The 26,957-nt window shown below is 44.5% G+C and overlaps 1 protein-coding gene across 4 annotated transcripts in view; it reads right to left on the bottom strand.

The window, feature by feature from the left end:
- LOC148030995 (midasin-like protein) overlaps nt 1–26,957 on the bottom strand; it is a 229,112-nt gene that overhangs the window by 131,866 nt on the left and 70,289 nt on the right. For all 4 annotated transcript variants that reach the window (XM_087684534.1, XM_087684537.1, XM_087684536.1 and 1 more), the window contains exons 22-29: nt 6,840–7,033; nt 6,701–6,755; nt 6,453–6,603; nt 2,095–2,171; nt 1,886–1,991; nt 1,335–1,433; nt 1,157–1,257; nt 906–995 (exon numbers count right to left, since the gene is read on the bottom strand). In XM_087684534.1, coding sequence (XP_087540660.1) covers nt 906–995; nt 1,157–1,257; nt 1,335–1,433; nt 1,886–1,991; nt 2,095–2,171; nt 6,453–6,603; nt 6,701–6,755; nt 6,840–7,033 — 873 coding nt within the window. The remainder of the gene's footprint in view (nt 1–905; nt 996–1,156; nt 1,258–1,334; nt 1,434–1,885; nt 1,992–2,094; nt 2,172–6,452; nt 6,604–6,700; nt 6,756–6,839; nt 7,034–26,957) is intronic.

Genomic DNA, 26,957 nt, shown 5'->3' with positions numbered 1-26,957 from the left:
GACATTCCACCTTTTAATCTTAGCACAGCAGGGGACAAACTCCAACAGAAAGATTTGTAGATTCCTGTTTCATATGTGGGTGTCTCTTCTGAGTGAACTTGACTACTATGATGCATCTTTTCTCTTTCCAAGATACACAAGCAAATGCCCACAAGAGGGGTTGGCTCTCCTCCATATAGTAGGAAGGGAGTGAGAGAGAGCTATGCTGCCATAGTCCCTACGTGTAAATAGCATGCCTTGCAAGCCAAATGGCACAGTGTCGTCCCCACTCCAGAGAGCTCTCAGACAGACTGGATAGCAGGCAACTGCCATAGTCCCTATGTGTAAATAGCATAGCTTGCAAGTCAAATGGCAGTGTCATCCCCAACTCCAGAGTTCTCTAACAGACAGACTGGAGAGCAGGCAACTGTCAAAAATGGTTGCCCCATTTTCCAGCACTGGAATTAGATGCTTATCTTGTACTTTGCATATTTACCTGGAGGAATGTTGTTTCCTGAGTGTTTATTACTGACAGTAAATTTATTTGGAAAACAGAAGCTTTTCTTATTCAACCAAGATTTTAATACTGTGGAATCTCTCCCCCTGTTTTTCTCCCTATCAAACAAAACAAGGTGTTGAGAGAGTCAACTTGAAAAAATAACTTGGTCGATTTTTGTGATTTTTACCATTACACACTGTTATTTTGGACAAATAAATTCTTTTCAGAGTGCAAGGATGGGAAATGTCCATTTCCTAATTTTTTGTTCCATGCATATGAGATTTTGTACTAACATTTCCCTTAGTGATGGTTTGAGTTAGACAGGTGTTAAAAAGAGCCCTCATTTCTCAGACACAAGGAAAAACAACATGACTGATGGGACAAATATGCAAGTAACAACTCTTCTCATCCTTCAAATCATTATTACCTGTAAAAAGACCCCATCTGACCAGCCAAACTCTGCCCCTTGGGGCCCTTCAATAGGTAAATCAGATCCAAGCAGATCCATCATATCAGTCTGAAACTCAAGAATGTTTGATTGTTCATACGAAGGGCAAGGAGGCAAAACAACATAAACCAGCAGGAATATGAAATCCTTAAGACAGGATGCCTAGGGACTATAAGGTGAATTGTAGCTTGTGAACAACTTGTAAGGAAATTGTTCTTAATGCAACAAACCTGTTCAGACAAATTGATCCTGACCAGAGGATATCCTGAGATATTAGCAAGAGCTGCAACTAAGCTTGTCTTCCCAACCCCTGGGCTCCCCTCAAGCAAAACTGACACAGGCAAATGAAGAATTAGACAAGAACGATGAAACTCATCCAAAAAAATCTTTCAGATGATTAGAACTTGCCTGGTTTCTGAAGCTGCATTGCCCGAAGTATCCGAAATGTATTGATGCTAGTCGTGGGAGCCATTAATTCATACGAGACCTTATTGGCCTCATTATGTCCTACAATGACACACAACAACTTGTGAGCTTTGACTGTACATTGATACATTACATCATATTTGATTCCTTCACAACAAGACTTTCCAAATATTGAAGATAACTCTCATCCACATCCCTTGAAAAAATACAGCGTTTTAGATTCAACCACAGTAATTAAGTATATGGCTTAAAAGTTTATTCTATGTTATTGCTAGCTATCAGGAAGAGGCACAATACCTAATTTAAAAACATGCAATGCTTTCTGAATGCTAGCTACAGCAATTGAAAGGAATTCTCATATAAATTCAAGAAGACAAACAAGTAATTATGTCAGTCTTTAATTCCAACACTCAGCTCTCTGATCCATAAACTTCAAATGGAGTGTGTCTAAAGTGAGAGTCTTGTAGTTTTCGAGTCAAAGGCATTCTATAAATTGAACGCAAATGATGAATTCAAGAAAACAATAAACCAACCTTTGGGAATGAAGAAAGGGCTAATGCCGACTGTAGTATTTGAAACACTCAAGTTTCTGATGGGTTTCAGAAAAGGTTCAAAAATCTTTTGTTTCTGCTGCTCATCCTACAAAAACAGAAAACAAAAAATAGGGAGCTGCTGAGTGGTTCCAAGTTATAGTGAATTTATGCATTAACCCTGCAGAGCAGAGCCAAACTGGAAATCTTACTGATGGTAGCTGTTGGAGTAAAAATTCCAGACAAGCCTTTCTCATTGATTCAGCTGATTCGTTTGAGAGTCCAGTTTCTGACAAATGAACACAAGGAAATTTCCCCTTTGCCAAGATATGCATCTCATAAAGATAACATTTCAATGTGTCACAAACAATACACTACATAACAAATTAAAATTGGACATTAACAAGGAAATCTCAAGAGACCCTTTCCTCACAGTGCACTGAACAAATAAAATGATACAATCAACACTACTTAATGATGCACCACCATGCTTCTAGAAAAATGACATGATATGTGGTAGTATCATTACACAATTTCTGTACATGGTGGTGAACAAGCATATGCATTTATCACTTTACTATGTACCACTATCATTCTGTTTGTGGTATAGAACATGCATATGCATTTCTTGCTTTACTACTGTACTATGGTAAAAGGATCAGCTAAGATGTACATAGAAACCCCATAACCCATTGTTGAATGGCCATTGATCAGTGCATTTGCTGAAATGTGTGTTATTTCTTGTCTGCCATTAAACACCATCTATCATCTAGAATCACCTACCTAGAGATGCATGCCAGTGCCCAAAGGGACAGGCCAACAAGTCATGCATGCTCGACTTGTGCACTAGTGCCCAAAGGGACAACTGACAAGGCTTGCTCAAACTAGGTCCACCTCCTATGCTTAAGTGGTGTGCAAACATTACCCCTTTGTATGATGGCTCATTGCCACTTGTGCACTACTTAGGCTCCTGCTGTCATCCCTGCGTTGTGGATTCAGAGGCTCCTCTTGGACAACAGTCTCCCTGCTCCAAGCGACACCTCATCATCCCGATGTTTGTAGACTCGGAGGCTTCTTCGGCAATCTCCCCACTCCAAGGCATCTTTTGTGCTACAGGACCCTTGTATTAGATTCACTTCATTTATTCAATTCTTCATCATCTTATTCATCTGAGTTTCTCTTCTCTTCTCAGTCTTTGCCATACACACTCTCTGTCCCTCCTTGACAACCCTATTGCCTCTCTAGATGCTCAATCATTTCTTGACATGGTATCAGAGAATACCTGTTTTTCTTGACATGGTTTTAGAGCCACAGGCGCTCAATGAGCGCGAAGATCCTCTATATCAAAGAAGGCAAAGACAGGTTGCAGGTTCGGCATCATTTGATTTCCTTACCATCTCTGTTGCATCACTAGGAGATATCCTTCTCCCTCCCACCCTCCTTTTTTACAGGTTGCCACTCCAATATCTATGGCGTCTCCACCAACAAATTGCCTATCTACTAGGTGCTCCTTCTATGGCAAGAACGGTCACACCACCGAAGCTTGTCGACATTGACCTTTGCTCTCTACCCCACTGCAGTAAACGCATCTTCCACCAAACACTCCTTGTGCTACCTCTCCTTTCTAGGCCATAGAGATTGTTTTGTCCCGGCTCTAAGCTTACTATACTCAAGGCCATAAGACGCATCCAAAGCACACTAAGTCCTCATGAGCAGACAGAGGCTTTAAGACCTCACAAAGCAATTAGTCCTCTTGAAGACCACCCCACTGCGTGGAGGTTTCTCCCACCCATTTTCAGGTCCAGTGGCTACCGCGGCCCACATCTCCTCCACAATCCACTCCATTGTGAGCCCATAGTTGTTTTCCACCCTTGGCTCACCTTGCACCACCTCATATCCCACCCTCTTCTACTCAAGCTCAAGAAGACACCTTTCGGCACTCTTTGTCTTTTGCACCTTTTGAGCCCGGATTACCTTCTTTGGCCTGCCCAGCTATACTACCTTTGTCATCAGACCCCTCGGACTCTGTGATCCATGAGTTGGAGTCCCTCTCTCTCTCAGAGGGGGATAGGGAGGGGGTTCCTTTTCCTTTGCCCTCAAAGGGGGCATCTACTTTTTCTTTGACTTTAAAGGGGGCTCTTACTCCTCCAATTTCATAGGGGGACCCTCCTCCTCTTGCCATTCTTCCCCCGCACCCATTTACCTTCGAGGAGTTTCAAGGATTCCTTTTCTCTACTTCTACCCAATCTCTAAAGGATCTATCTTCAATTGGGGCACTTGGATTTTCAATAGTGACTTTATAACTAGTTCTTCACATTCCTTCTAGCATGCTGTAACCAAGCTAGTGGCTTCTCACCTGTGGTTGTGTTTCACGTTCTACTGCTCATCTGGTCTCCTGACTATCTTCACAAGTCTCTTTTTTGGTGGCATTCTAGGATTCCAGAGTGGATCTTCTTCTCTTCCCCTCACTCCTCTTCTGTGCTCCTTTTAGGGCCTGAGAGAGGGTGTTGACAAACCACATCATTTCTACAATTTCCCTTCTTCATTCCCATTTTTATTTCAGTTTACAGCCCCAAAAAGGCTTTCTAGGGTCCTCCGAGAGAGTCAAAGAGCCATTCAAGAGAGTTCAGTGAGCGAGACTTGAGCATGTTCATGCCTATATACAGCACCCCCCGTTCAATCTTCACTTGTACTCACCACACTCCCTCACCACTTCTAAGACTTTCCTATCTCCTCTCCCTTTCCACCATCTCCATCTATTGCTGCCAAGCACCATTCATCTCCTTCCCAAATCTACGTTTATGGTAGCAATTGCTTCCTCCTGAACTAGCAACCTTCCTACACAATGGCTGACAGCACTCCTCTTCCTAGCCTTGGCTTCTGACAGCTAGCGACAACTTCTTCAACTTGGGCATCAGCCTCCACTCACCTAGCATCATCTACATAGTCCCTTGATTTGCGTTTGCAGCTTGTGAACAGTCCTGATCACCTTGCGCCACATCCTCAGCTAACATCATCATCTCTATAGGCTGGTGGACCTTGCCTTTGCCAACTCCTGCCCCTTCCTTCATCAAGTAACAACGCACCTGGTCCAAGCGTCATCTAGCATTTGCGTTTGGCTATTTGGGAGGTCACCCTCATCAGCTGACATCACCACCAATGCTTGCATCTTCCGTTTGGCATCTGGTTGGCTCCTTCAACATCTAGCAACCTCCCCCTCTAGTTGGTGTCGACATCAAAGGCCAGTGGACCTTGCACTTGACAACTTGGGTCCATCACCAATTATCATCCCTATGTTGCGGATTTAGAGGCTCCTCTTCAACAGTAGTCTCCCTGCTCCAAGCAACACCTCATCATCCCTACGTTTGTAGACTCAGAGGCTTCTTTGGAAGTCTCCCTACTCCAAGGCATCTTTTGTGTTATGGCACCCTTGTATCAAATTCACTTCATTTATTCAGTTCTTCATCATCTTAGTCATCTGAGTTTCTCTTCTCTTCTCAATGTTTGGCATACACTCTATGTTCCTCCCTCCAAACCCTACCATCTCTCGGGTTGCTCAGTCATTTCTTGAAATGGTATCAGAGCAAAGCTGTTTTTCTTAACAATGAGTGCGGTGGTGTGCATCAAAATATGGATGATATGAGAAGAGGGGTGTTGGTGTGTTCGTGCGCTGAAGAAGCTGGTGATTTATGGTTGGGATCACTATCTTTACATGTGTAAAAGGCCCTCTCAAACCTCCATAGCTCGATGATTAAAGACTGAGGCATCCCTAAGCACGGTAGTCACTCAACTAAGCAGGCCAAAACTCTCTCTAATCACGCAATAAGATACCCCTCTAATGTCATTGTATACCAGGCATGTACAAATGTATCACTCCTCTGACTCTATTGATGGCAAAGTCTGTATATCTTCTCCTCCCTAACCACCCCCATTACTCAATCTCAAGGGGGTGTGATGATGCTCTAATCTGACCATTATCAATTCCCATAGTATGGGACATATGCAGATCCATATAGGTTAGTCATCTAATAAATGCATCTTCTGTGAATCTGAGACTGCAGTATCTAAAGAGTTGGTATCTTGAAAGTTTCTCTCAAGGGTACTTCTGTATCAGAGAGTACAGGGAGTCCTGACCATACTAGAAGACTGGTAATCTGTCCAGCCCATGCTCCGCGAAACAATCAAGTACTGCAGCATACCATGATAGGCAGCCAGGCATAGCAATACTCTGTGATGCCTCTAGGGCTTAACATGGTAGCCTGTCTGAGTTTGTGTATCTGATAAGTCTAATGTATTTGATGGTCTGCAATAGAGGCTCCGATAGTGCAGGCAAGTGGGAAGAAAAACAGAGCTCTGCTCTGATTATATCTCATGTGGCACTCAAGGTTTGCTGCAACATCCTGGAGATCACATTGATCTTAGGTCTCCCCAATCACCATTCAGCAGCTACTACTACATAATCTCTTAAGAGCCCTAACATGAGAATGCCTCAAAGCCAGTTCTATGTCTCTGACATGGAATTTTTCCCAAAGATCACAGCACACAAACCTTGATCAGATTTAACACATACCTAAACCAATTCCATCTAATAATACAAGGAATGCTCCATGAATCAGTGCATTGAAAATGCCAATCTGCGTTTCAACAGTGTTTACGAAAGTAACCCAGGCTAAAATGTCCCTGACTGTAAGGCTTCTTCCAGGATACTGTTGCTGGAACCACTGTTTCAAAAGAACAAAGAACTGTCAAGGGGACACAGGAACCAAAGGTGGTGAAGTATGGCTAAAATCAAGATGACACTATAAAATACTAGTGCACCTTCCAAAATTTGAGAAGAGGACCTGCCAAAGAAGCTAGTTCTTGTCTTGCAAGCCTGTTACAGATCCAAAGTCAACATCAGTAATAAATGGCAATGATAAAGCAGTTGAACGTCTATGTCACTCAAAATCATACTCACCGTGCAAGTATGATGCTTTGCAAATCTTCTTCGTCCAGTATCGGAGGCACCCAAATCTCAGTAAAGCGGTTCCTCAGTGCAGGAGACAATTCTTTCTTGCCAAAATCCCCGCCAGGATTCATCGTTGCCATAAGTAAAAACTTTGGATGGGCAATTAGCTCCTCAACATTCGAACCTCCTTTTTCTGCCAGAACCTGCCAGACAGTAATTGTATACATTGTTAGAAAACATAGTACACTTTGATCATTGCAATCAGAAAAGCAAGTTTAACAATGTAGTACAGTTTGATCATTGCCATCACTTTGCTGAGTGGACACTGATGCTCTGAAAGTGCATAGCGCAAACAGATTGAACAACACAACAGAATATTATAGATAACGATCTTGATTGGGGCAAAATGAGAGCTCAAGTTAGAACCTCCTAGACCATTGCAGGTAATACAGCTGGAAGATAAATGCATATGTTAATACACCATTGCAGTTAGTAGAGCATCGGATACATCTATGCCCCCAAATACAACAAGCTCAGGGATGCTGATCTGTCAAGCATCCAAACAGTGTGCTGCATTGTCAGCATTGTAAAGATCAAGATGAGGGTCAGCTGTGAGAAAAGTTCACTGTTGCTGAGATGAGAGCAAGCATGATGATGAGACGGGCCAGAGAGACTGAAGATGAAAACTGTGGCAACAAAAGTGACGGAAATTGCATTTGGAAACACCATGACAGAAAACAGCCCATGATGGAAGAAGCTCCTCTTCCCTTACAGCTTGACGGGTGTCAGTTGCCACCTCAGGAATTGCCTAGCCCTTCCAGGAACCCCCTCACGTGCCTCCTTTAAGCCCCCCACCCAATCACCTGCATCCACCTCTTCTCCCCTGCTCTGCCAACGTTCAGCCTCCCTCCTGCCTCCTAAGCCTGTCACTGCTCCCTCCCAACCAGCCTTCAGCCCGTCATGCCCACCAGGTTTCCTTCTTGATCCATGCTCCCTTTTCGCTTCCTCTTCGCCTTGTCAGGTTTCCTTCTTTCAGCTTTCTCCTTCAGCCTCCTCAGCCAGCTTGATTTTTCAATCCAGATCAGCAATTGCAGTTACATCACAACAATAAAATCATTTACACCAACTCTAGCTGGAAACATGCCCATTGAACATTAACTTGGTACCTCTTTCTTACTGCAGGGATCCTTTGCAGTCCCCCTCTTCTCTTCCTGCCACATATTCCCCACCGATCCACACAGACCTTAAGATCAGAAATGAAAGGGAGCGACGGATCGAAGGTTGGACTCGAGAGCTATGGCGGGAGAGCAAGAGCAAGAAAGGGAGAGACTAGAAATGGGAACTCCAACAGTCACAATGTGTAACCGGGCCTTCCTTTATTCAAACTATCACTAAAAGAATAAAGAATAAAGTGACGGTGATGGGCGCCCGCCACCTGCAGTGTGCAGTGGCGGTGACTGTCAATGTAGTAATACACGGGCGGCTAGGCAGAGGCGCCTTTACCCCAATAACCTCGCACTTAAAGGCAAATCTGCCCCAGTGAGGAGTGAAAAGAAAAAGAAAAAGACAGTACAACATGTACACATGTACAAAAGGATGAGGAAAGACGTCATCTCATCCCACGCCCATCAACCTCCTGAGGAAGGCAAAGCGCACTGTAGAGAGGCTTTTCGTAAGCAGATCTGCAAGATTCTGGTCAATCGAGATCTTGACAAGATCAACAGACTTGTCCTCAACGACCCCACGTATGAAGTGATACCTCACCTCAATGTGTTTCGTCTTCGCATGGAAGACCGAATTCTTGGCTAGTTGAATAGCACTCATAGAATCCGAATGCAGTGTGGGGATAGCATCAATACCAAGGTCACCAACTAAACGACCCAACCAAATGGCCTCCTTGGAAGCCTCAGTGGCTGCAACATACTTGGCCTCTGTAGTAGAAAGGGCCGTGCATTTCTGCACCCTGGGCATCCAAGAAACAGCACCTCCAGCATAGGTAAATACATAGCCGGAAATGTTAGCAATTATCAGTTCTTGGCGGCGCAGGCAGCCACGTGGCAATCTGGTCGGACTGTACCAATCGGCTACATTTAATGCAGCCGACCTATCATATTTTTCGCATTATTTCAGGCTATTTATAGCCGACGTTCTACACATTGTTTCACACTTCTGTTTGTAGATTTCAGACTAGAGATTCGTGTAGACTACAACACACTTCGAGGTGAACAGCAAGTTGCATCGTCGAGGTGGAGACACGCAGTCCCGCGCACTGCGCCCGTGTATATATCTGCATATCTTTGTATACAGCACACCTTATACAGCAGATCTTCATCTTCCACTGTCTCTGTCTCTCTCTCTCTCTTCTCTCTGTGTTCACTCTCTCTCTCAGTCTTGGTCCCATGCTTCCACATCGCTGCACTCTGACATGGTATCAGAGCAGTGAAGAAGGGCTAACTAAGTGAAAAACCTACCTGAAGAGGAGATTCCATCGCGACACAAGGCTGCGTTTCCAATGTTCGAGGGCGAGCGGGAGGGCTGCGCATCGGAACAAGGCTGAAGCGAGCGTGGGTGCGTAGGAAAGGAGTCCAGTTGGTGGACTTGCTGCTGTTCGCTGCTGTTTGAAGAGGAGGAAGGCTGTGTTTTCAGCTTTCAAGTGCAGGTTTCACTTTTTCATCGCCTCTGGCGGGTGAAGAAGGTTCGGGATGCGGAAGAAAGAGCCCTAGCAGGCTGCGTTTTCACAGTCAGAGGGGGGGCTGCTTTTGCGTTTGTGCAGGCATTACAGGTGAAGATGTCTACAGAGATTGACTTGGAGTTCCAGACGATCATGGATCGGAAGGTGTATGTCTTACCGGCTCTTCCCTCAGATCAAAAGCTCGATGGCGACAATTACCGCGTCTGGCGCGTAATGATGTTGGCCATCCTTGAGTCTTACGATTTGGCAGAGCTTGTACAAGAGGAGATCGACCAGCCCTCGGTAAGAGATGAGTCCAAACTCTCTTCCGATGCTCGTGCGGAGTTGGCCAAGGCCCAGTCTCATTGGGACAAACTGAATGCCCGGATTCATTATTTTCTTTTTCTATCTTGTACTACAGCCGTGATAGCCCACATCGAGCACTTGACGGAGGCTCAGGAGATATGGCTGAAGCTTGACCAGATGTATAACCGGATGACCCTTATGAAGAGGGTTTCTTCGAAGGTGCAGATGCGGACTTTGTCCGTGAACAAGTCTTCTTCGTTGTGGGAGCACATCAACAAGCTTAGACACCTTCAGATGCAGGTTCAGAATGCGGGGAAGCCGATTTCCTCCGAAGACATAGCGATTACACTCCTGTCCCAGTTGTTGCCACGATTCAGTGCTTTTTACTCCGCCCTTATTGCTTCGGGGCCTGAGTCCACTCTTTGGTGGGAAAAGTTGGTTCCTATGGTCTTGGACCAAGAGGAACAACTGAAGGAAGAGCATGTTTCCAAATCGGAAGCTTTGACAGGTCAAACCTCTCAGAAGAAGGGGAAGGACCAAAAGAAGGAGGAGGAGGACAACAAGTCAAAGAAGGATAAGGAAAAAGAATCCACATGCCATATTTGTGGTAAGACCCGCCATTGGAAGAAGGATTGCCCCGACAAAGACAAGAAGGATTCGAAGGATTTTGGAGCGGCGGCTGCACCCTCATCAGCTGCGTTTCTTCATCTAGCCGTCATTGAGGACTCTACACCGAAGGATTCTGATGCTGCGATGATAGCCCCCCAGGCTCAAGAGTGGATCCTAGACAATGGTGCCTCCCGGCACATGACTCCTTCATCAGTTGGTGTTGCCCAGTTGCAACCTTCGCGTGGGCAGATTCTCATCGGAGATAGCTCTTCGATGTCTATTGTAGGACGGGGTGAGATGCAGCTTATTCCAGATGGACGTCGTGATACCCATACCTCAGAGGTGTTGCATGTGCCAGGTTTAGGGTATCATCTACTTTCGGTTCATAAGATTTGTTCACTTGGACTTTTGGTGGAGTTTGACAGTGATTCGGTGCAAGTCCTTGATCGTGGGTCAAGGAAGGTTCTCTCATCAAGATATGAGGAGAACGGCATCTACACATTGACGTCTTCTACCGCTCTCCCTACTCTTCTTCTTACCTCTCAGACACAGTCCGAGCTATGGCATGCTCGGTTTGGTCACCTAAACTATGATTATCTTCGGAGGGCATCACGTGGACAGCTTGTTCGAGGGTTGCCAGACATAGTGGTGAGCCAGCAGCCATGCGTCTCCTGCATTCGTGGGAAGCAGCATAGGGATGCGATTCCCAACAAAGCTTCGCGGCGGTCTACTTCACCGATCGAGGGTTGCCAGACATAGTGGTGAGCCAGCAGCCATGCGTCTCCTGCATTCGTGGGAAGCAGCATAGGGATGCGATTCCCAACAAAGCTTCGCGGCGGTCTACTTCACCGATGGAGCTTATATCTACGGATCTTTGTGGCCCTATGCGGAACGAGTCCTTGAAAGGGAGCTCGTACTTCATGTTGATCATAGATGACTACAGCATGATGACTTGGGCCTACTTCTTGGCGTTGAAGTCGGAGGCTTTCTCCCACTTCAAGGATTGGCTTCTCTTTGAGGAGAATCGATTGGGCCGGCGATTGAAGACCTTGCGCTCCAACAAGGGTGGTGAATTTGTTTCTAATGAGTTTGCTCGTTTTTGTGCAAATAAAGGTATTCACCAGGAGTTTGCTAACACCAACACTCCTCAAGAGAATGGTATTCTTGAACGGAAGAACCGAAGTGTGATCGAGATGGCGCGCACCATGATGGAGCACCGAGACAGACACCTCAGTTTCTGTGCGCCGAGGCTGTGGCTACTGCAGTTCACATCCTCAACCGATCCCCCACTTCAGTTGTTGATCGTATGACACCTTTTGAGGCTTACTTTGGGACTAAGCCCGATGTTTCTTATTTTAGGGTTTTTGGCTGTGATGCCTATGTTCACATTCCCAAGACTCATCGTGATAAATTTGAAGCGGCTTCCAGAAGACAAGTGTTTGTTGGCTACAGCTCTCAGTCCCAAGGCTATCGTTTGTATGATCCCGTAAAGCGAGATGTGTACACCAATCGAGATGTGCGGTTCGTGGAGGTTCCGGCCATAGCAATGGATGAGGAGTATCCCGTTCTTGGAGATCCAGGGAAGAGTTGGGCTCCCGAGACAATTCCTTTGGAGCCAGCGTCCTTTGATTCCGATTCTGTTTCCGATACAAAGTCTACTGTTCCACTGGTCACCCCCGAGGAGTTACCACTGGTGGATATCCCAGAGTCTTCAACTGATGGAGAGCGACGGTCCAGCCTCTTCCTCGTTGGGCCCATGACACACTCCGAGATTCAGGGATCGAGGGGGTCCCTAAGGAGTGGGGACCGCAGGATGGTCCACGGCAGTCACGAAGGCACCAGGCACATTCTACGGAGCTTGTTTGCTCTAACTATTGTTTGATAACCCGTGTTATGCAGGATCGAGAGCCCACCTCCGTGAAGGAGGCTTTACAGTCCACACCATGGAAGAAAGCTATGGAAGCCGAGTTGGAGGCTATTGAGAGGAATGGCACTTGGTACCTCGTGCCTCGCCCCTCTCATAAGAAGGTGGTTGGCATCGAATGGGTCTTCAAAACCAAGTACCTTAGCGATGGTTCTTTGGACAAGCACAAGGCTCGCCTTGTTTCTAAAGGTTTTGCACAGCGCCCAGGGATTGACTGTCATGTGCCCCCACTGCTCGTATGTCGACTATTCGAGCTGTTATTGCCTTGGCTGGCCATAGGAGATGGCCTGTCTACCAATTGGATGTCAAGTCGGCCTTTCTCAATGGTGATTTGAAGGAGGAGATCTATGTAGAGCAGCCTGCTGGCTTTGGATCTTGAGATGGGCAAGTCTACAGGTTAAAGAAGGCCTTGTATGGCCTCAAGCAGGCTCCGCGTGCATGGAACGAGAAGATTGACTCGTTCCTTCAGTCACAGTTGGGATATCGGCGCTCCAAGGCCGATCTGCAGATTTATGTACACACTTCCGAGGCTGGTTGTGAGCTTTTTGTATTGTATGTTGACGATTTGATTGTCACAGGTGATCATGCACCAAAGGTCAAAGAGACGAAGGCAGCTTTACATCAGGCGTTCGAGATGACGGACTTGGGTCTACTCCACTTCTTCTTGGACCATGAGATTTATCAGTCTCAGAGGGGGATTTTCATCTCTCAGCAGAGATATGTACAAGAGCTCTTGGTTTCTTTTGCGATGGAGAATTGTCGGACCATTTCTACTCCTATGGATTCGAACTGGAAGGCCACTTCACATTTAGATTCTCCCTTGGCGAACGCTTCCCGCTACCGTCAATTGATTGGATCATTGATTTGGCTCCTCAACACTCGTGTTGATCTTTGTTTTGCTATTGGTCTCTTAGCAGGGTTCATGAGTGAACCTCAAACGGTGCATTGGCAGGCTGCCGAAAGGATACTTCGGTATTTGAGGGGAACCTCTGACTTAGGGATTCATTATCCAACAGGCACAAGTGGTTCAGATCTTGTACTTGCAGGTTGGAGCGACTCACATTGTGCTGGCGATGTGGACCACAGGCGGTCTACTACAGGCTATTGTTTTACCTTGGGTGCAGGTGTTTTCTCATGGAGTGGGAAGAAGCAGCCCACCGTAGCCCTTTCGTCTATTGAGGCGAAGTATCAGGCCGCGTCTTCCACCACATGTGAGGCTGTGTGGCTTCGAAGATTGTTGGAGGAGCTTGGATTCCCCTAGACTCGCCCTACTTTTCTGTGATGCAACAATGAGAGTTGCATTGCCCTGGCACGGAATCCTGTTTTCCATGCCCGGACGAAGCACATAGAGATACAGTATCACTTCATCAGGGAGAAGCTTCTGGATGAGACCATAGCTGTGGAGTACTGCAAGACGGAGGACAATCTTGCAGATTTGTTTACGAAGGCGCTTCCCCAAGCTCTACTTCGGAGACATGCCCGTTCCCTCAGGCTTTTGCCCCGTCTAGGCTCTGAGAGGGGGTGTTAGCGATTATCAGTTCCTGGCGGCGCAGGCAGCCACATGGCGGTCTGGTCGGACTGTACCAATTGGCTGCATTTAATGCAGCCGACCTGTCATATTTTTCACATTATTTCAGCCTATTTATAGCCAACGTTCTGCACATTGTTTCATACTTCTGTTTGCAGATTTCAAGCTGGAGATTCGTGCAGACTGCAGCGTACTTCGAGGTGAACAGCATGTTGCATCGTCGAGGTGGAGACACGCAGTCCCGCGCACTGCGCCTCTGTATATATCTGCATATCTTTGTATACAGCACACCTTATACAGCAGATCTTAATCTTCCACTGTCTCTTTCTTTCTGTCTCCTCTCTCTGTGTTCACTCTCTCTCTCAGTCTTGGTCCCACACTTCCGCATCGATGCACTCTGACAGAAAGTGGACTTCCTACTATCTGCATATCCTGCATAATCAGAGTCAGTGTACCCCACGACTCCTGTATCCTGGCTGCCATAGCATATGCACATATTTGCAGTGCCCTTTAGGTACCTCATGATACCCTTCACAGCATCCCAATGCTTCTTGCCAGGTGTAACCATATAGCGTGCCACAACACCAACTGCAAAGGCAATATCTGGACGAGTGGTTATCATGGCATACATAAGACTGCCCACTGCAGATGCATAGAGAATCTTGGCCATCTTGGCCCTCTGCTCATCTGTCTGCGGACAATCAGCCTGTGATACCTTCACATAAGAAGGCAATGGACAGCCAATAGGCTTTACATCCTGCATCCGGAAGCGCCCAAGGACTTTATGAATGTACTCCCTCTGTGACAAGTAGAGGAGTCCCTGATGCCTGTCGCGTCTAATGCGCATACCAAGTATGTGAGCGGCCTGTCCCAGATCTTTCATCTCAAAGCTCTTCTTCAGCTGAGCCTTAAGAGCATCTAGCTCATCATGAGCTTTCCCTGCTATCAGCATATCATCCACATAGAATACCAAAATCAATAAAGAACCATCACGCGCTTTCTTCGTGTAAAGACACGGATCCATAGCACTCCGGCTGCAGCCCTGTGATTGCATAAAGGCATCAAACTTATGATACCACTCCCTAGGTACCTGTTTCAAGCCATAAAAACTTTTCTTCAATTTGCACACTAGGTGCTGCCTGCCAGGTTTTACAAAGCCCTTAGGCTGCTCCATATAAATCTCATCATGCAAGTCCCCATGTAAGAAAGCCGTCTTGATATCCATCTGGTATAAATCCAAGTCAAGCTGAGCAACCAAAGCCGAGACTAAGCGCAAGGTGGTCATCTTAACCACAGGAGAAAAGACCTTGTCAAAGTCCACACCATGCTCCTACTTAAAACCCTTTGCTACCAATCTAGCCTTGTATCCCGGCTTGGGGTGTCCAGGGGTACTTTTTAGCTTATACACCCACTTGCATAGCAAAGCCTTCTTACCCGTAGACAAGAAAACCAAATCCCAAGTGTCATTCTTATGCAGGGAGTCTATCTCAGACTGCATAGCCCTCTCCCAGGAGTGACTGTCACCACTACGCATAGCCTCATCATAGGTGAAAGGCTCTCTTGCACATGTAACCAAGACATAATGCATCAAGGGCTGAAATCTATCAGGTGGACATTTGTCTCTAGTAGACCGTCTCACGGCAGACTCTGCTGCCTGTCCAACACCCTGACCATGAGCATCTGCTGAAGCTGTAGGCTGTCCAACTGGTTGTACGGGAGCTCTCGGCTCCTCCTGAAATATGACCCTGCGGATCTCAATAACTCTCTCAGGCTGCCTATGCATTTTGTCTTCATGGAAGACTACATCATAACTGCGGATGACTTTTCGCACCTACGGATCCCACAGACGGTAACCCATCTCGCATGCATCCACATAACCAAGGAAAATGCATTTGACACTCTTGGAATCCAGCTTACTTCTCTTGTCCTTGGGCACATAGCAAAATGCCTCACATCCAAAGACACGGAGATGCACATAAGAGGGAGGTTTTCCAATCCATACCTCCTCTGCAACCTGGAAATCCAAACCACTAGAGAGTGATCTGCTTATAACATGCACAACTGTACTAACTGCTTCAGCCCAAAAGCTCTGTGGTAGGCCTGCATGGCTAAGCATACTGCGTATACGCTCCCGGATGATTCTATTCATCCGCTCAGCCAAACCATTCTGGGAGGGGAAGTGTAGGGAGCGGTCAACTGACGCTTAATATCCCTCTCATCACATAACTGCTCAAAAGCACATGAGACATACTCACCCCCATTATCTGTCCTTAGGCATTTTAGCCTATACCCAGACTGATTCTCAACCAATACAAGCCATCTCTGAAACACAACCAAGACATCGGATTTCAACTTAATGGGATAAGCCCAAACTTTCCGTGAAAAATCATCTATGAACGTAACAAAATACTTTGCACCACCCATAGACTGACAAGGCATGGGCCCACAGACATCCGAACGTACCAATGCCAAGGGCTCACTCATGCGTGGCCTACCAGACTTCTTATGCGTTGACCTAGTCTGCCTGCCACAAAGACAATGCTCACATGAATCAAAACATACATAATCAAGGGGCGATAAGTACTGCAAACCAGAAAGCATTTTCATTCCCTTCAGAGACATATGGCCCAAATGGGCATATGCCAAAGAGATACATGTGGGATAAAACCCACAGACAAAACATGATCAAGAAAAAAAGCTAATACAATCAAGAGGTAGAGACTGCCAGCCTTGGCACCTCTCGCAATCACAAGTCTGCCACGAGTGATCTTCCATGCAGAGTCTCCAAAACATACATGATATCCTGCATCATCAAGCTGTCAGCTAACATGAGACTACGTGTCAAAGCAGGTACATGACGTACATCCTGCATAACAAAACTGCTGCCAAAAGAAAACTGCAGTCTAACATCACCAATGCCCACAATATCAAGAGAACTGTCATCACCCAAGCGCACAGAACCCGAAACAGTACGGTATGAATGAAACCACTCTCGGTAAGGTGTCACATGAAAAGACACACCTAAGTCCAAGAGCCAACATTGTGCATACATAGAGTATATCTCTGTCATCTGCGAAGCACTAGAAGAGGCTGCTAGGATATAATCATCACCATCAACATTCTCAGGCTGCATAACATTGATCTCTTTAATTTTAACACTGGACTTTGCAGGTACTATGCTGCGATCAGAAGACTTATCCTGCACTTTATCTTTCCCCTTATCTTTGTGCCTTTCATTGCGCAATTTGTGGCATTGTGGCCTAATATGGCCCTTTTTCCCACAATGGTGACAAGTAACATCTGCATTCTTGCCACGGGATTTGCTACGTGACTTCCCACAAGACTTGGACTGAGAATTCTGAGAATCCCATCCATGGCCACTACCACTACCATGCTTTACATATCCATCATTCCTACCTCTAACTGTCATAGCATGACCTTTTCTTGCAAAAGAGCACTCTCAACATCAAATAATTTCAAGGTAGCAGTAGGGGTACATAATGGAGTGCAGAATACATCCCATGACTCATTAAGAGTACCAAGCAAGAAAAGAGAAGTGACATTCTCTGCAAAAGTGATGTCTTACGAAGTGAAGTTCTTGAGTATAGCATGGAACTGGCTCAAGTGAGCAGACATAGTCACATTCTCCTTCATGCCCAGATCCATAAGCTACTTCAGCCAATACATCTGACTCGCTGGACTTTTCTTGTCATAGAGATTTTTTATCTTTTCCCACAACTGCCGTGCACTCTGTTCTTTCTCAAAGACATTATAGTGAACCTGTTCTATAAGAGACAATACAATAGTGGACTTGCATAACTCATCAAGCTCAAGCCATTCCTAATCTGGTAGTTGCGGGCGGATGCCCGCTTAACCTCAAAGGTTTGATTTGCAATTTCTGCACCACCATCTGCCAAATCTAGCTCTTCCAATAAGAGTAATTTGTACCATCAAGCTTAGTGATGTTGAAAATAGCATGATCAGTGGACGAACTCGCCATAATGCAGACTGGAAGACTATAGACAATTCAAAATTGCTTGTTGTTTACTGCAGAAAATGACCAAAAAATCACCAAAATCGAGAAAAAATGGCGAAGAAAGTGGAACCAAAGCTGATACCCACCAAGTACTAGTGAAAGTACATCATTTCAGAGTGTTTCAGCATGAAAAATCCATGTCAGTCCATACATATACGCTTGCTATAATAAATTTCAGATTTCAGTAAAAGAGAGCTAACAGTACCAAAATCGAATCCCAAGGCAATCAAATACAGCCAAGACCAAAGCCGGTATCATGCGGACATAGCATAAGCATATGACGGTCGATAAGCATGAATCCAACACCCAAGTATGTCATACAAACATTTGCCAGTGAGTAGGCACACCCCCTAGGCAACGGGGCAAAGTGTTCCTGTCACTACCAAAACTTGACACAAGTAGGTGTCAGTTCACAAAGATACAGATCCAAAACTAAGAGTTAACTCATAAGCATACAGTGAACCAAGACATATGATGTATCATCCCAAAAGCTAAGAAGTCCCAAAGTCTCAAGTATCTGTAACTGCTCAATAGCATGTAACGGCTCAATGCATAAAAGTACCACCTGCTTAATGTCTAATAAGCATTCAACAATGCTCCCACTGGCACAAAAGCCGTATGTACGGGCTCAAGAGCTCAAGCCAAGGCAAGACACAATGCCAATGACATAAGTCCAAGACAATACATCAATAGTACATCCCGAACATGTAGGCGGTAGAGCATCCGTATATAGCATCCACAAGCATGTCAAGACCGATCAGACATAAGCAACATACATGCCATAAGTACATCCAAGACGGAGCATCCAAATGCTTTGCAAAGCGAGCTCAAGCTCAACCAACGATCCCGAATCAAAACCAAGCTTTATGTCAGGCCCCAAGTGTCAATACATCACCATATATGCCCGAAACATAGCCCGAAAAGCATAGGCATAAGTATACATGAGTAAAATGACTTCAGCCCAACTGTGTACAACAGTGATTTATGTTCAAAACTGAGAATTTCAGCACCAAAATCAGCTCCAAATGGTTGTTAAACAATAGGCATACATTCCCCTAACATCCGTGCATCAAACGGAACCAACCAGGCATCAAATGACAATGCCAAACAAGTTGTATCATCAAATGTCAATGTAACACTGTCATATACTACCTGTGGACTGTTATGACAGTCCCAAAACAGTGTTAAATCAGTCAAAATGCTATGCCAACACATCAGCCATCAAAACCAAGCATCAAAGCATGTTCATATGCCCGAAATGGAGCCTTTCCAAGTGCCAATGGAGGGGGAGAGCTGTTGTGACTGTCAATGCTGAAGACACATATGGGAGGGCTGTGTGATTCTGCCAACTGTAAATGCTGGTCCTGGGGCTGCAAAAAATGGTGGCCAAGCTTCGAAGAGGTCCGGTTAAAGCCAAGGAAGGTCTCAAACAAGCTCCAATAAGTCTTGTTCAAAGGCAAGGGAGATATAAAGCAAGGGAGCTTCAATGGTGGCTGCCCCAATCTTGTTTACAGCCTGTGAGACCTAAGAACTAAAGTAAACCCTCAAGAAAATGATCAAATACCTCTGATGTAATGCCCTGAAGGTGCCTAACAATGCCGGGAAGGTGCTCGGGAAGCCGGGGAGTGACGAGAGCTCGAAGGAGTCGGATATGGCTGCCGAGAAAGAGACCCAATGCAAGTAGGGAGTCGATGGGATGCTGAGAATGCCACGAACCAAGCTTAAGAGTCGGAAAGCAAAGCTCTGATACCAGTTGAAAGGAAGCGACGGATCGAAGGTTGGACTCGAGAGCTATGGCGGGAGAACAAGAGCAAGAAAGGGAGAGACTAGAAATGGAAACTCCAACAGTCACAATGTGTGACCACGCCTTCCTTTATTCAAACTGTCACTAAAAGAATAAAGAATAAAGTGATGGTAACGAGCGCCCACCACCTGCAGTGTGCAATGGTAGTGACTGTCAGTGTAGTAATACACGGGCAGCTAGGGAGAGGCGCCTTTACCCCCAACAAGAAAGAGGATACCCAATTTGAGGTGAGGTCCCTATTGTGCAAGATCATTGAAAGAACACTCCCCTCTTAATTATTGACTGGCGAACTTAATTTTTTTAGCACTAGAATAATTATTAAATTAATTTAAGAATTAGTATTCTGAAAATTCATTTAATTGGCTGCATAATGCAATGAAATTAAAAGGCTACCACTTGTGGCAGAACTTGCCTATACAAGTGGGAAAAACGTTAAGGGGCTGGTGGAAGTCTACTCCAACGATTGTAAGAGAGAAGGAGGCTGTTAGAGAGCAAGGAGATATTGTTGATGTGATTTGCAGCCACCATAACAAGTCCTACAACAAGTGATACCAATTTGGAGCCCTCCAAGAGCGCCTCACAGCAGCAAGAGGGGCCAACAGTCCTTCCAATGATCCTAAGCTATAGGTGACAACTTTCACAGCTGTTTGAGCAGGGCAACAACAGTTTTTTAGCATTTTTTACAATGAAACTTTCAAATTTCTCTCTAGAGCATTTTCTCTTATCCCCCAACCATCTCTCAAATTAACTCAACATTTTCTAACAGTTTGAACCATCTAAGAAAACCCTACTGTAAACATTTCAATCAATCTCTTCTATAAACCCTAGTTTACAGTAGAAGTTAGAGTTTTGACAGCCGCCTCAAGATGTATGCTCAAAATTAAGGGTCTAGGACTTGAATTATAAAAGCTCAAATGGAGAAATTTCAAAGAGATTCAAGAGGCCAACCAGCCAATATTAGATTTGGGGCTGAATTTGTCTTTCAAGGAGCAAGGTGAAGGCCAATCCCCAAGCAAATCCAGGGGCAAATTGGTTTGGAGACTTGCTAATCATTTTTAACAACAAGAGACACTTGGATTAGCAAAGGAGAACAAAGGATTTTTATTGTACCTCTCAATAGAAAGAGAGAGAGAGTAGAATAGAGTAGAGTAGTTTATTATTGTCCATGGAAGGCCAAATTATGACCCATGGGACCTTTCCAGATATACAATGATTCTCCTCCCCCATGGTAGGAAAGGGTAGCTACGGTGAAAGAACAATCTATGGAGCATGATTCTCCCGAAAGCGTAACATGCAGGTGATGAGAGCCCCTAACTTCGATATAGGAGTAGTGGTCAGAAATTGGTGAAGTGGCCCCTGTAAAGGAATATCAAAGTCGACCCCCATATGAATACATATGCTAGGCATGTCATAATCATGTGCTCCTTTAATTCTACACTCTGTAGTCCACACAGCTTGCATAACCTCATCTCTCTTGCCTGTCCACTCCATGCACTTGTCTCGATCAATAAAGTGTGTGATCGAGTTCGAAGTCGTACAATACTCCGTCTAAATACCATTGAGAGCGGGTTGGCTATGTATGGTTGCATGTGTGCCTCTGTCTGCATATAGGATTCCCAACATGAATGATAGATATGCCATTGTAATAAGCAATTTTATCATTAGCTCCCTTGCTTTGATGTTTTGCTTGATACGCTCATAATAGGTCTGATTGAAATGTGGCCATGCATATATCTTCGAATGCCATATCTAGATATCTATCCACTCCCCACCCTTTAAACCATTTTCGTATATCCAGCACCCATCTTGTTGAAAGCACTTTACTTTTCCACGTTTTCTATAGGCGTGTGCTAGCATCCCATGCCCGTTTGGGGAGCCTACTGTCATCCATTTGACATACTCGAGTGGCATATCTCAGTACTCGGATCATAGTATGTACCTCAATTGGCTGATGGCCAATTTCCAAAAGCATAAGTACATATGGTGTGGTACTTTTGATGCCCAAATGTCTATGAATAAAAGCTTTTTATAGCTTCTCAATGACGTTCCATGCAGATGAGGAGATGCTCCCCCCCGCCCCCCCACTTTCACTCCATATAATACCGTCTGTAGAACATATGCATCAAAAATCATACAACGTATTTTCCGGCATTTAGTATCTGTACGGTTGCAATCGTTTTCAAAGTGATAATACTTGCTTTTCCCAGCCGCTAATCACCGCTCCACACATGTATGCCATCTGTGGTCTGCAGGTATCTCAATCCCCAAGTATTTAAAAGTAGATACTACCTCTATATATTGTCCCGCATAATGTACTTTTGGTGGGGTCTTTGATTGCTTGGTGTGCACAGCCATTAGCTTTGTTTTTGATACATTCACCGTCAAACCACGTTCAAGAATCCCCATGAACTAGTGCATACGTTCCCTAGTATATATAAAGAAGACCACATCATCTGCATAAAGCAAGAGCAAGATGGCAAACATACCAATATGCGGGCTTTTGGCTTCCTCTTCATTCATAGCCATGAGAAGTACTTCCTCACAACTTATCAATGCATAAACCAAATAATGTAGGGGAGAGTGGGCAACCTTTTCTGACTCCCATAGAAAAAGAGAGAGAGAGAGAGAGAGAGTGTGTGTGTATGTGTGTGTGTGTGTATGTGTGTGTGTGGAGAGTAAAGAGTGAGGAAGAGAACACACAACACTCAATGTATGGGTACAATGATGAGATGTACCACTTTAGGTTTTGATAATATATGTAAAGTACATGTGTAAGGGTGCATGCACACTTGAACATCATAATAGGCACGGTGAGCCTTTATTCCCAACAAAAGCTAGAGTGTGGTATACTCCGATGGATTCCTAGCCCAACAAACCACTTAAGGTTGATGCCAAAAAGATTAAGGGTAATAGTTCCTAATGTCTAGGGGCAATCTAGAGGCAGCTATGCATCTCTAGAATGATGACAATTGGCAAGGCACTAGCAAAACATGCAATTCTTCAATGTTGAAATGCAAGGACTGGCAGCTCGATGTAGAGGGCAGCAAACACAATTGTTTGATGATCAAACACAAGAGTTGATTATGATGACAGCACTTGATGATGACACCGGGCTACAGAGTGATGACTGGCAAAGCAATAGGTCGTTGGACACTCCTATCAATGAAGATGCCATGAAGCATAAAGGGTAGTCGTGATGGGACTCGCAATAAATGGCATTGGTGATGATGATGATAAGGCAAGGGCTAAAAGCAAGCTAGTGAAGATGTGATTACAAGGATGAGGGGTTGTGGGATGGAAGAGTAAGTCACTAGGCAAAACATTCAATGAAACTTAATTTTAAGTTTCACACTTTCAATTTAATGGAAATTTCACATTTACCTTGTTCCTTTTGCCTTGCACTCTTGCCACATAGCCCATACACTCGTATGCATACCCAATGTCAAATCATTTACAATCAATGCAATGGCCACCATGCCCAAAGCTCGCAATGCTAGAATTAAAATAAAAATCTTACTTGAAATTTAACCTGAAGTTCTTTCACCTCTCTCATTTTGGTGACGAGTGACACATTTCCCCTTCAAAGACTGCCCAATTAGATTTTCACCTTTCAAAACCCGCAATCACATAACAAAATGTGAATGCAAGAGGTAATGCAAGATGGGAACACAATACCAATGTAGTGTACACAACTTGAGCAGTACCCTCATAGAGATATTGTTCACTTGCCCAAGTGGAAAGCACCCCTTTACAACAAACAATGAATGGGCAGAAACAAAATAGAATGTTAATGTCAAAGTGTTAAGCTAAAAATGCATTACAAACTGATTTGCTCTGTAAAACAGCCCCAAAATATGTAAACTACAAAAAGTTCCATTAAACAGTGCGCCGTCCAAGAGAGGTTTTATGTCCTATAACCAAATCCCTAATTTGGGAGGATCCTTCTACATCTATACATAGTCTGCCCACCATTCAACCCATACTTGTCTTGCAAGTTTCAACCATCAGCCCTCTTCTGCTCACTCTCCAACCCCAAGTGACTACTACTATGTGGTCTATAGCCGACGCCTAACCTCACACTGATGCTGGTGATCAGCTATCATCATCTTCAAGCATTTACCAGTTCCAGGCCAAGAAACCATGTGTTTTGATTTGCAACCTGCTGCCCTTCCATTTTCAGCATCGGCCTAATTTGTGTTTGCATCCAGAGTAAGTCGTTTTTGTGTTTTGAGCACTTCTCTTCATCAGCCTTTGCTGCAACTGGTGGTTACTACCCAGGATCCATCTCCAGTGAATGGCACACATCAACACCTCCCTCAGCCCAGTCCCACAAGAGCCATTGAATGTAGGACATCTTTGCCCATGAGCATTTTGTATATTCTATCATTCATTTACAACATTGATTTATTCACTTCAGGCCTCTCTTTCTTCTATCTTTGTATTTGCATTTTAGCATTTTGCATTTTGCATTTAGGGTCTCTCGCCGCATAGCAATCAATGGGATGACTCCAATGTTTAGATGCAAGGGGAAAATGTTGTAACTTAGAGTGAAATTCAAGAAGCAATCCTTGCATTAACTCAACATTGGTTGTAGCATTCTAGGCTCTCCATTGATGGATATAATCAAGGTGAGCCATTAGAGGGCCTAGAAAGGCTCTACACGAGCCTAAGATTCAAGTGCTTGTGGCATAAGTTTAACCAAGTGGTGAAATTCGACCCATTAAAATGAGTCTATCCGTGAAGGAATTCTTGGCCATAGCAACAAGAGTGATATTGTTGTACAATGGGAAATGTGGGGAGGGTGGGGGACTGGAGTACACTTGAGAATTAATCCAAGAGTACCCACCATGCATGCATGAAGTATGCACAATGGATCCAAAAGTGGAAAATGGACTGACTAGACATAGGCATGGTGATTACATGAGTAGCCCATGGAGGACGGATACGGGCATAAGTCAGAGGATGGAAATTCTTGCATGGATTTTCAGCACTTTTCTTCATCAATCTATTTCACTAATTGTTACTACACTCATGAACCTTTTCTAGCGGACAACATACATCGATGTCAAGCAATAACAAGTATCCTCTAAATCCTGATACCATGTCAAAATATAACTACTATGAAAGCAAACCAAAAAGACAATAGGGTTTGTGGGGAGAAACATTGTGTGTATGGTAAACAGTGAGAGAGAAGAGAAACTCGAAAAACAAAAAAAGATTATGAATGATGAATCACTAACCCATGCAAAGTGAGCAAGATGATATAGCAAAGCCAAAGCTCTAAAGATGATTGCATGTCCTGTCTAATCAAGCAACAACACCTGAAGAAAACTTGCACTATAGAGGCAACGAAGCATAGTCCTCCAAGCAATAGGGTATACAAGATAATGCTCAAGATTAAGAACAGCTATTGCAAGAGCAAAACACAATCCTCTAGTGCCCTCGTAGTTGAGGAAGAAGATCACCAACTACAAAAAAGAAATCCGGAGCATAAGGAATCACAAGGTAGCCTGCCAGAAGAAACTTGACCCTAGATGAACCAAAAACTACAAAACATAGCCTAGATAGAATAGCAACTGTCTGCAGGAGGTGGAGCCGATGCTGCTAAGTGCCTAGATAGCAAAATGCAACCTAGGATGATGGCGCCTGGTAATGAGGAAGGTCGCCTGGTGATGGGGCATTCAAATGCAGTAGTAGAATGCCCCAATAAAATGCAATAGTAAAACGCCACAGTAGAACACCACAGTAAAACACCGTAGTAGAATGCAACAGTAAAACGCCATAGAATGCTGCAATAAAACAATGTAGTAAAACGCCAAGTGGAGGTGGATGTAGAAGCCATGAACTATAATATCATCCTTGTGTCGTTTGAGAAGCAGTGAAGAGGATGAAAAAAGACTCCTCCAACATCCAAAGACATCAGGCCACGATTTCTCCATCTCCATCCTAGGCCTAGCATGGGGCTTCGAGAGCCTCCGTGACCCGCATGCTACTGTAAGAGCAAACCGACATTTCGTAGAAGCCTTCACACCACTCGATCTTCGGCCAATATATCGAGGAGCACGCCTTACCAACATCTTTTTCCGTGGTCTGATCATGGAGGTGATCCACCCATGCATCAAAACCTCATCTGAAAAACTATCAAAATGAGCACAAGTCTCCCCCTTGGGGAGTTCTCCCATTTCAATCAAAAGCAAGGCAAAATAGCCTATCTTTATCTAAGAAATGATTACTTTCCCAACAGAAGTATAAATCCCTTTCAAACATTGATAAACAATCATGAAAACTGCTCTCTTTAATAATCCATAAGGGTTGAAATATTTTACAACCATTGTCACAAAGACATGAAATTTTTTAATAGCTTTGCTCTTGCTAGTAGCATTGGATTAATTTAATAATCAAATGTGCAATGTTTGTAAGGCACATGTGGTAAACATGGCAACTATTTCATGATAACAAGCCAATGACCCTGAGGAAGCAATCACTACTAAAGGCAAAAGTTGTGATAATTTATGCCACTTAGGTTTTTTATGTCAATTGATGTCGATTTGACCCTAGGACAAATAATTGGCCATTAAGTGTTAGTGTGCTAACACAAGGGACTAGGTACTAATTAATTAATTTGTGCCTATACAAGGGTCAATTAAGGTTGGGGACCACCTGAGGTTGCAAATGGCCTAGCCAATTAAATTGTGGATAGGCATATTTCATTTTGGGCAAGATCAAGACTGAAATTAATTTTCATAATTAAGCAATTTTGAAAATAATTAATTGGGCTGGAAATTATTGAAAAATGTGATTAGAAGGCTGCCACTTGGCAAAAATACCCATCCAATGGGAGAGAAGGCTGTTTGGGGCTGGCAGAGACTCATTCAATGGATTCAGCCTGAGGAAGAGAGAGAGAATGTGCTGCTAATCAGTTTCAGGGCAGAAAATCAATCATTTGCTGCAGGCAACAACAGCCAAGGGCCAATTGGGATCAGACAAGAGCAGAATTGTGCTTCCCAAGGACTGGCAACTATATATTCTAGGCTCCGAGCAGCAGGCTAATGCAAATCAAATAGGGTAGCAATCTGTTTTGAAGGATTTCCTACATGGAAACTCTGATTTCTCTCTCGCTCTCACCTTCTCCAGCCTATCCTCTGAGAATCTCAGCATTTCTCAGCCAATTGAAGGTGTTCTTAGATAGATTTGGTGGACAGTAGTCAAATTTCTGATGTAAAACCTAATTCTTAGTAAAAGTTCGGGT

The sequence above is a fragment of the Lygodium microphyllum genome, chromosome 9, assembly GCF_053477565.2.
Source record: "Lygodium microphyllum isolate KBCC chromosome 9, Lygodium_microphyllum_v1.1.10, whole genome shotgun sequence".
NCBI lineage: Eukaryota > Viridiplantae > Streptophyta > Polypodiopsida > Schizaeales > Lygodiaceae > Lygodium > Lygodium microphyllum.
Note: the sequence above shows the minus strand (reverse complement) of the source record. Positions and strands in the feature narration are given on the sequence as shown.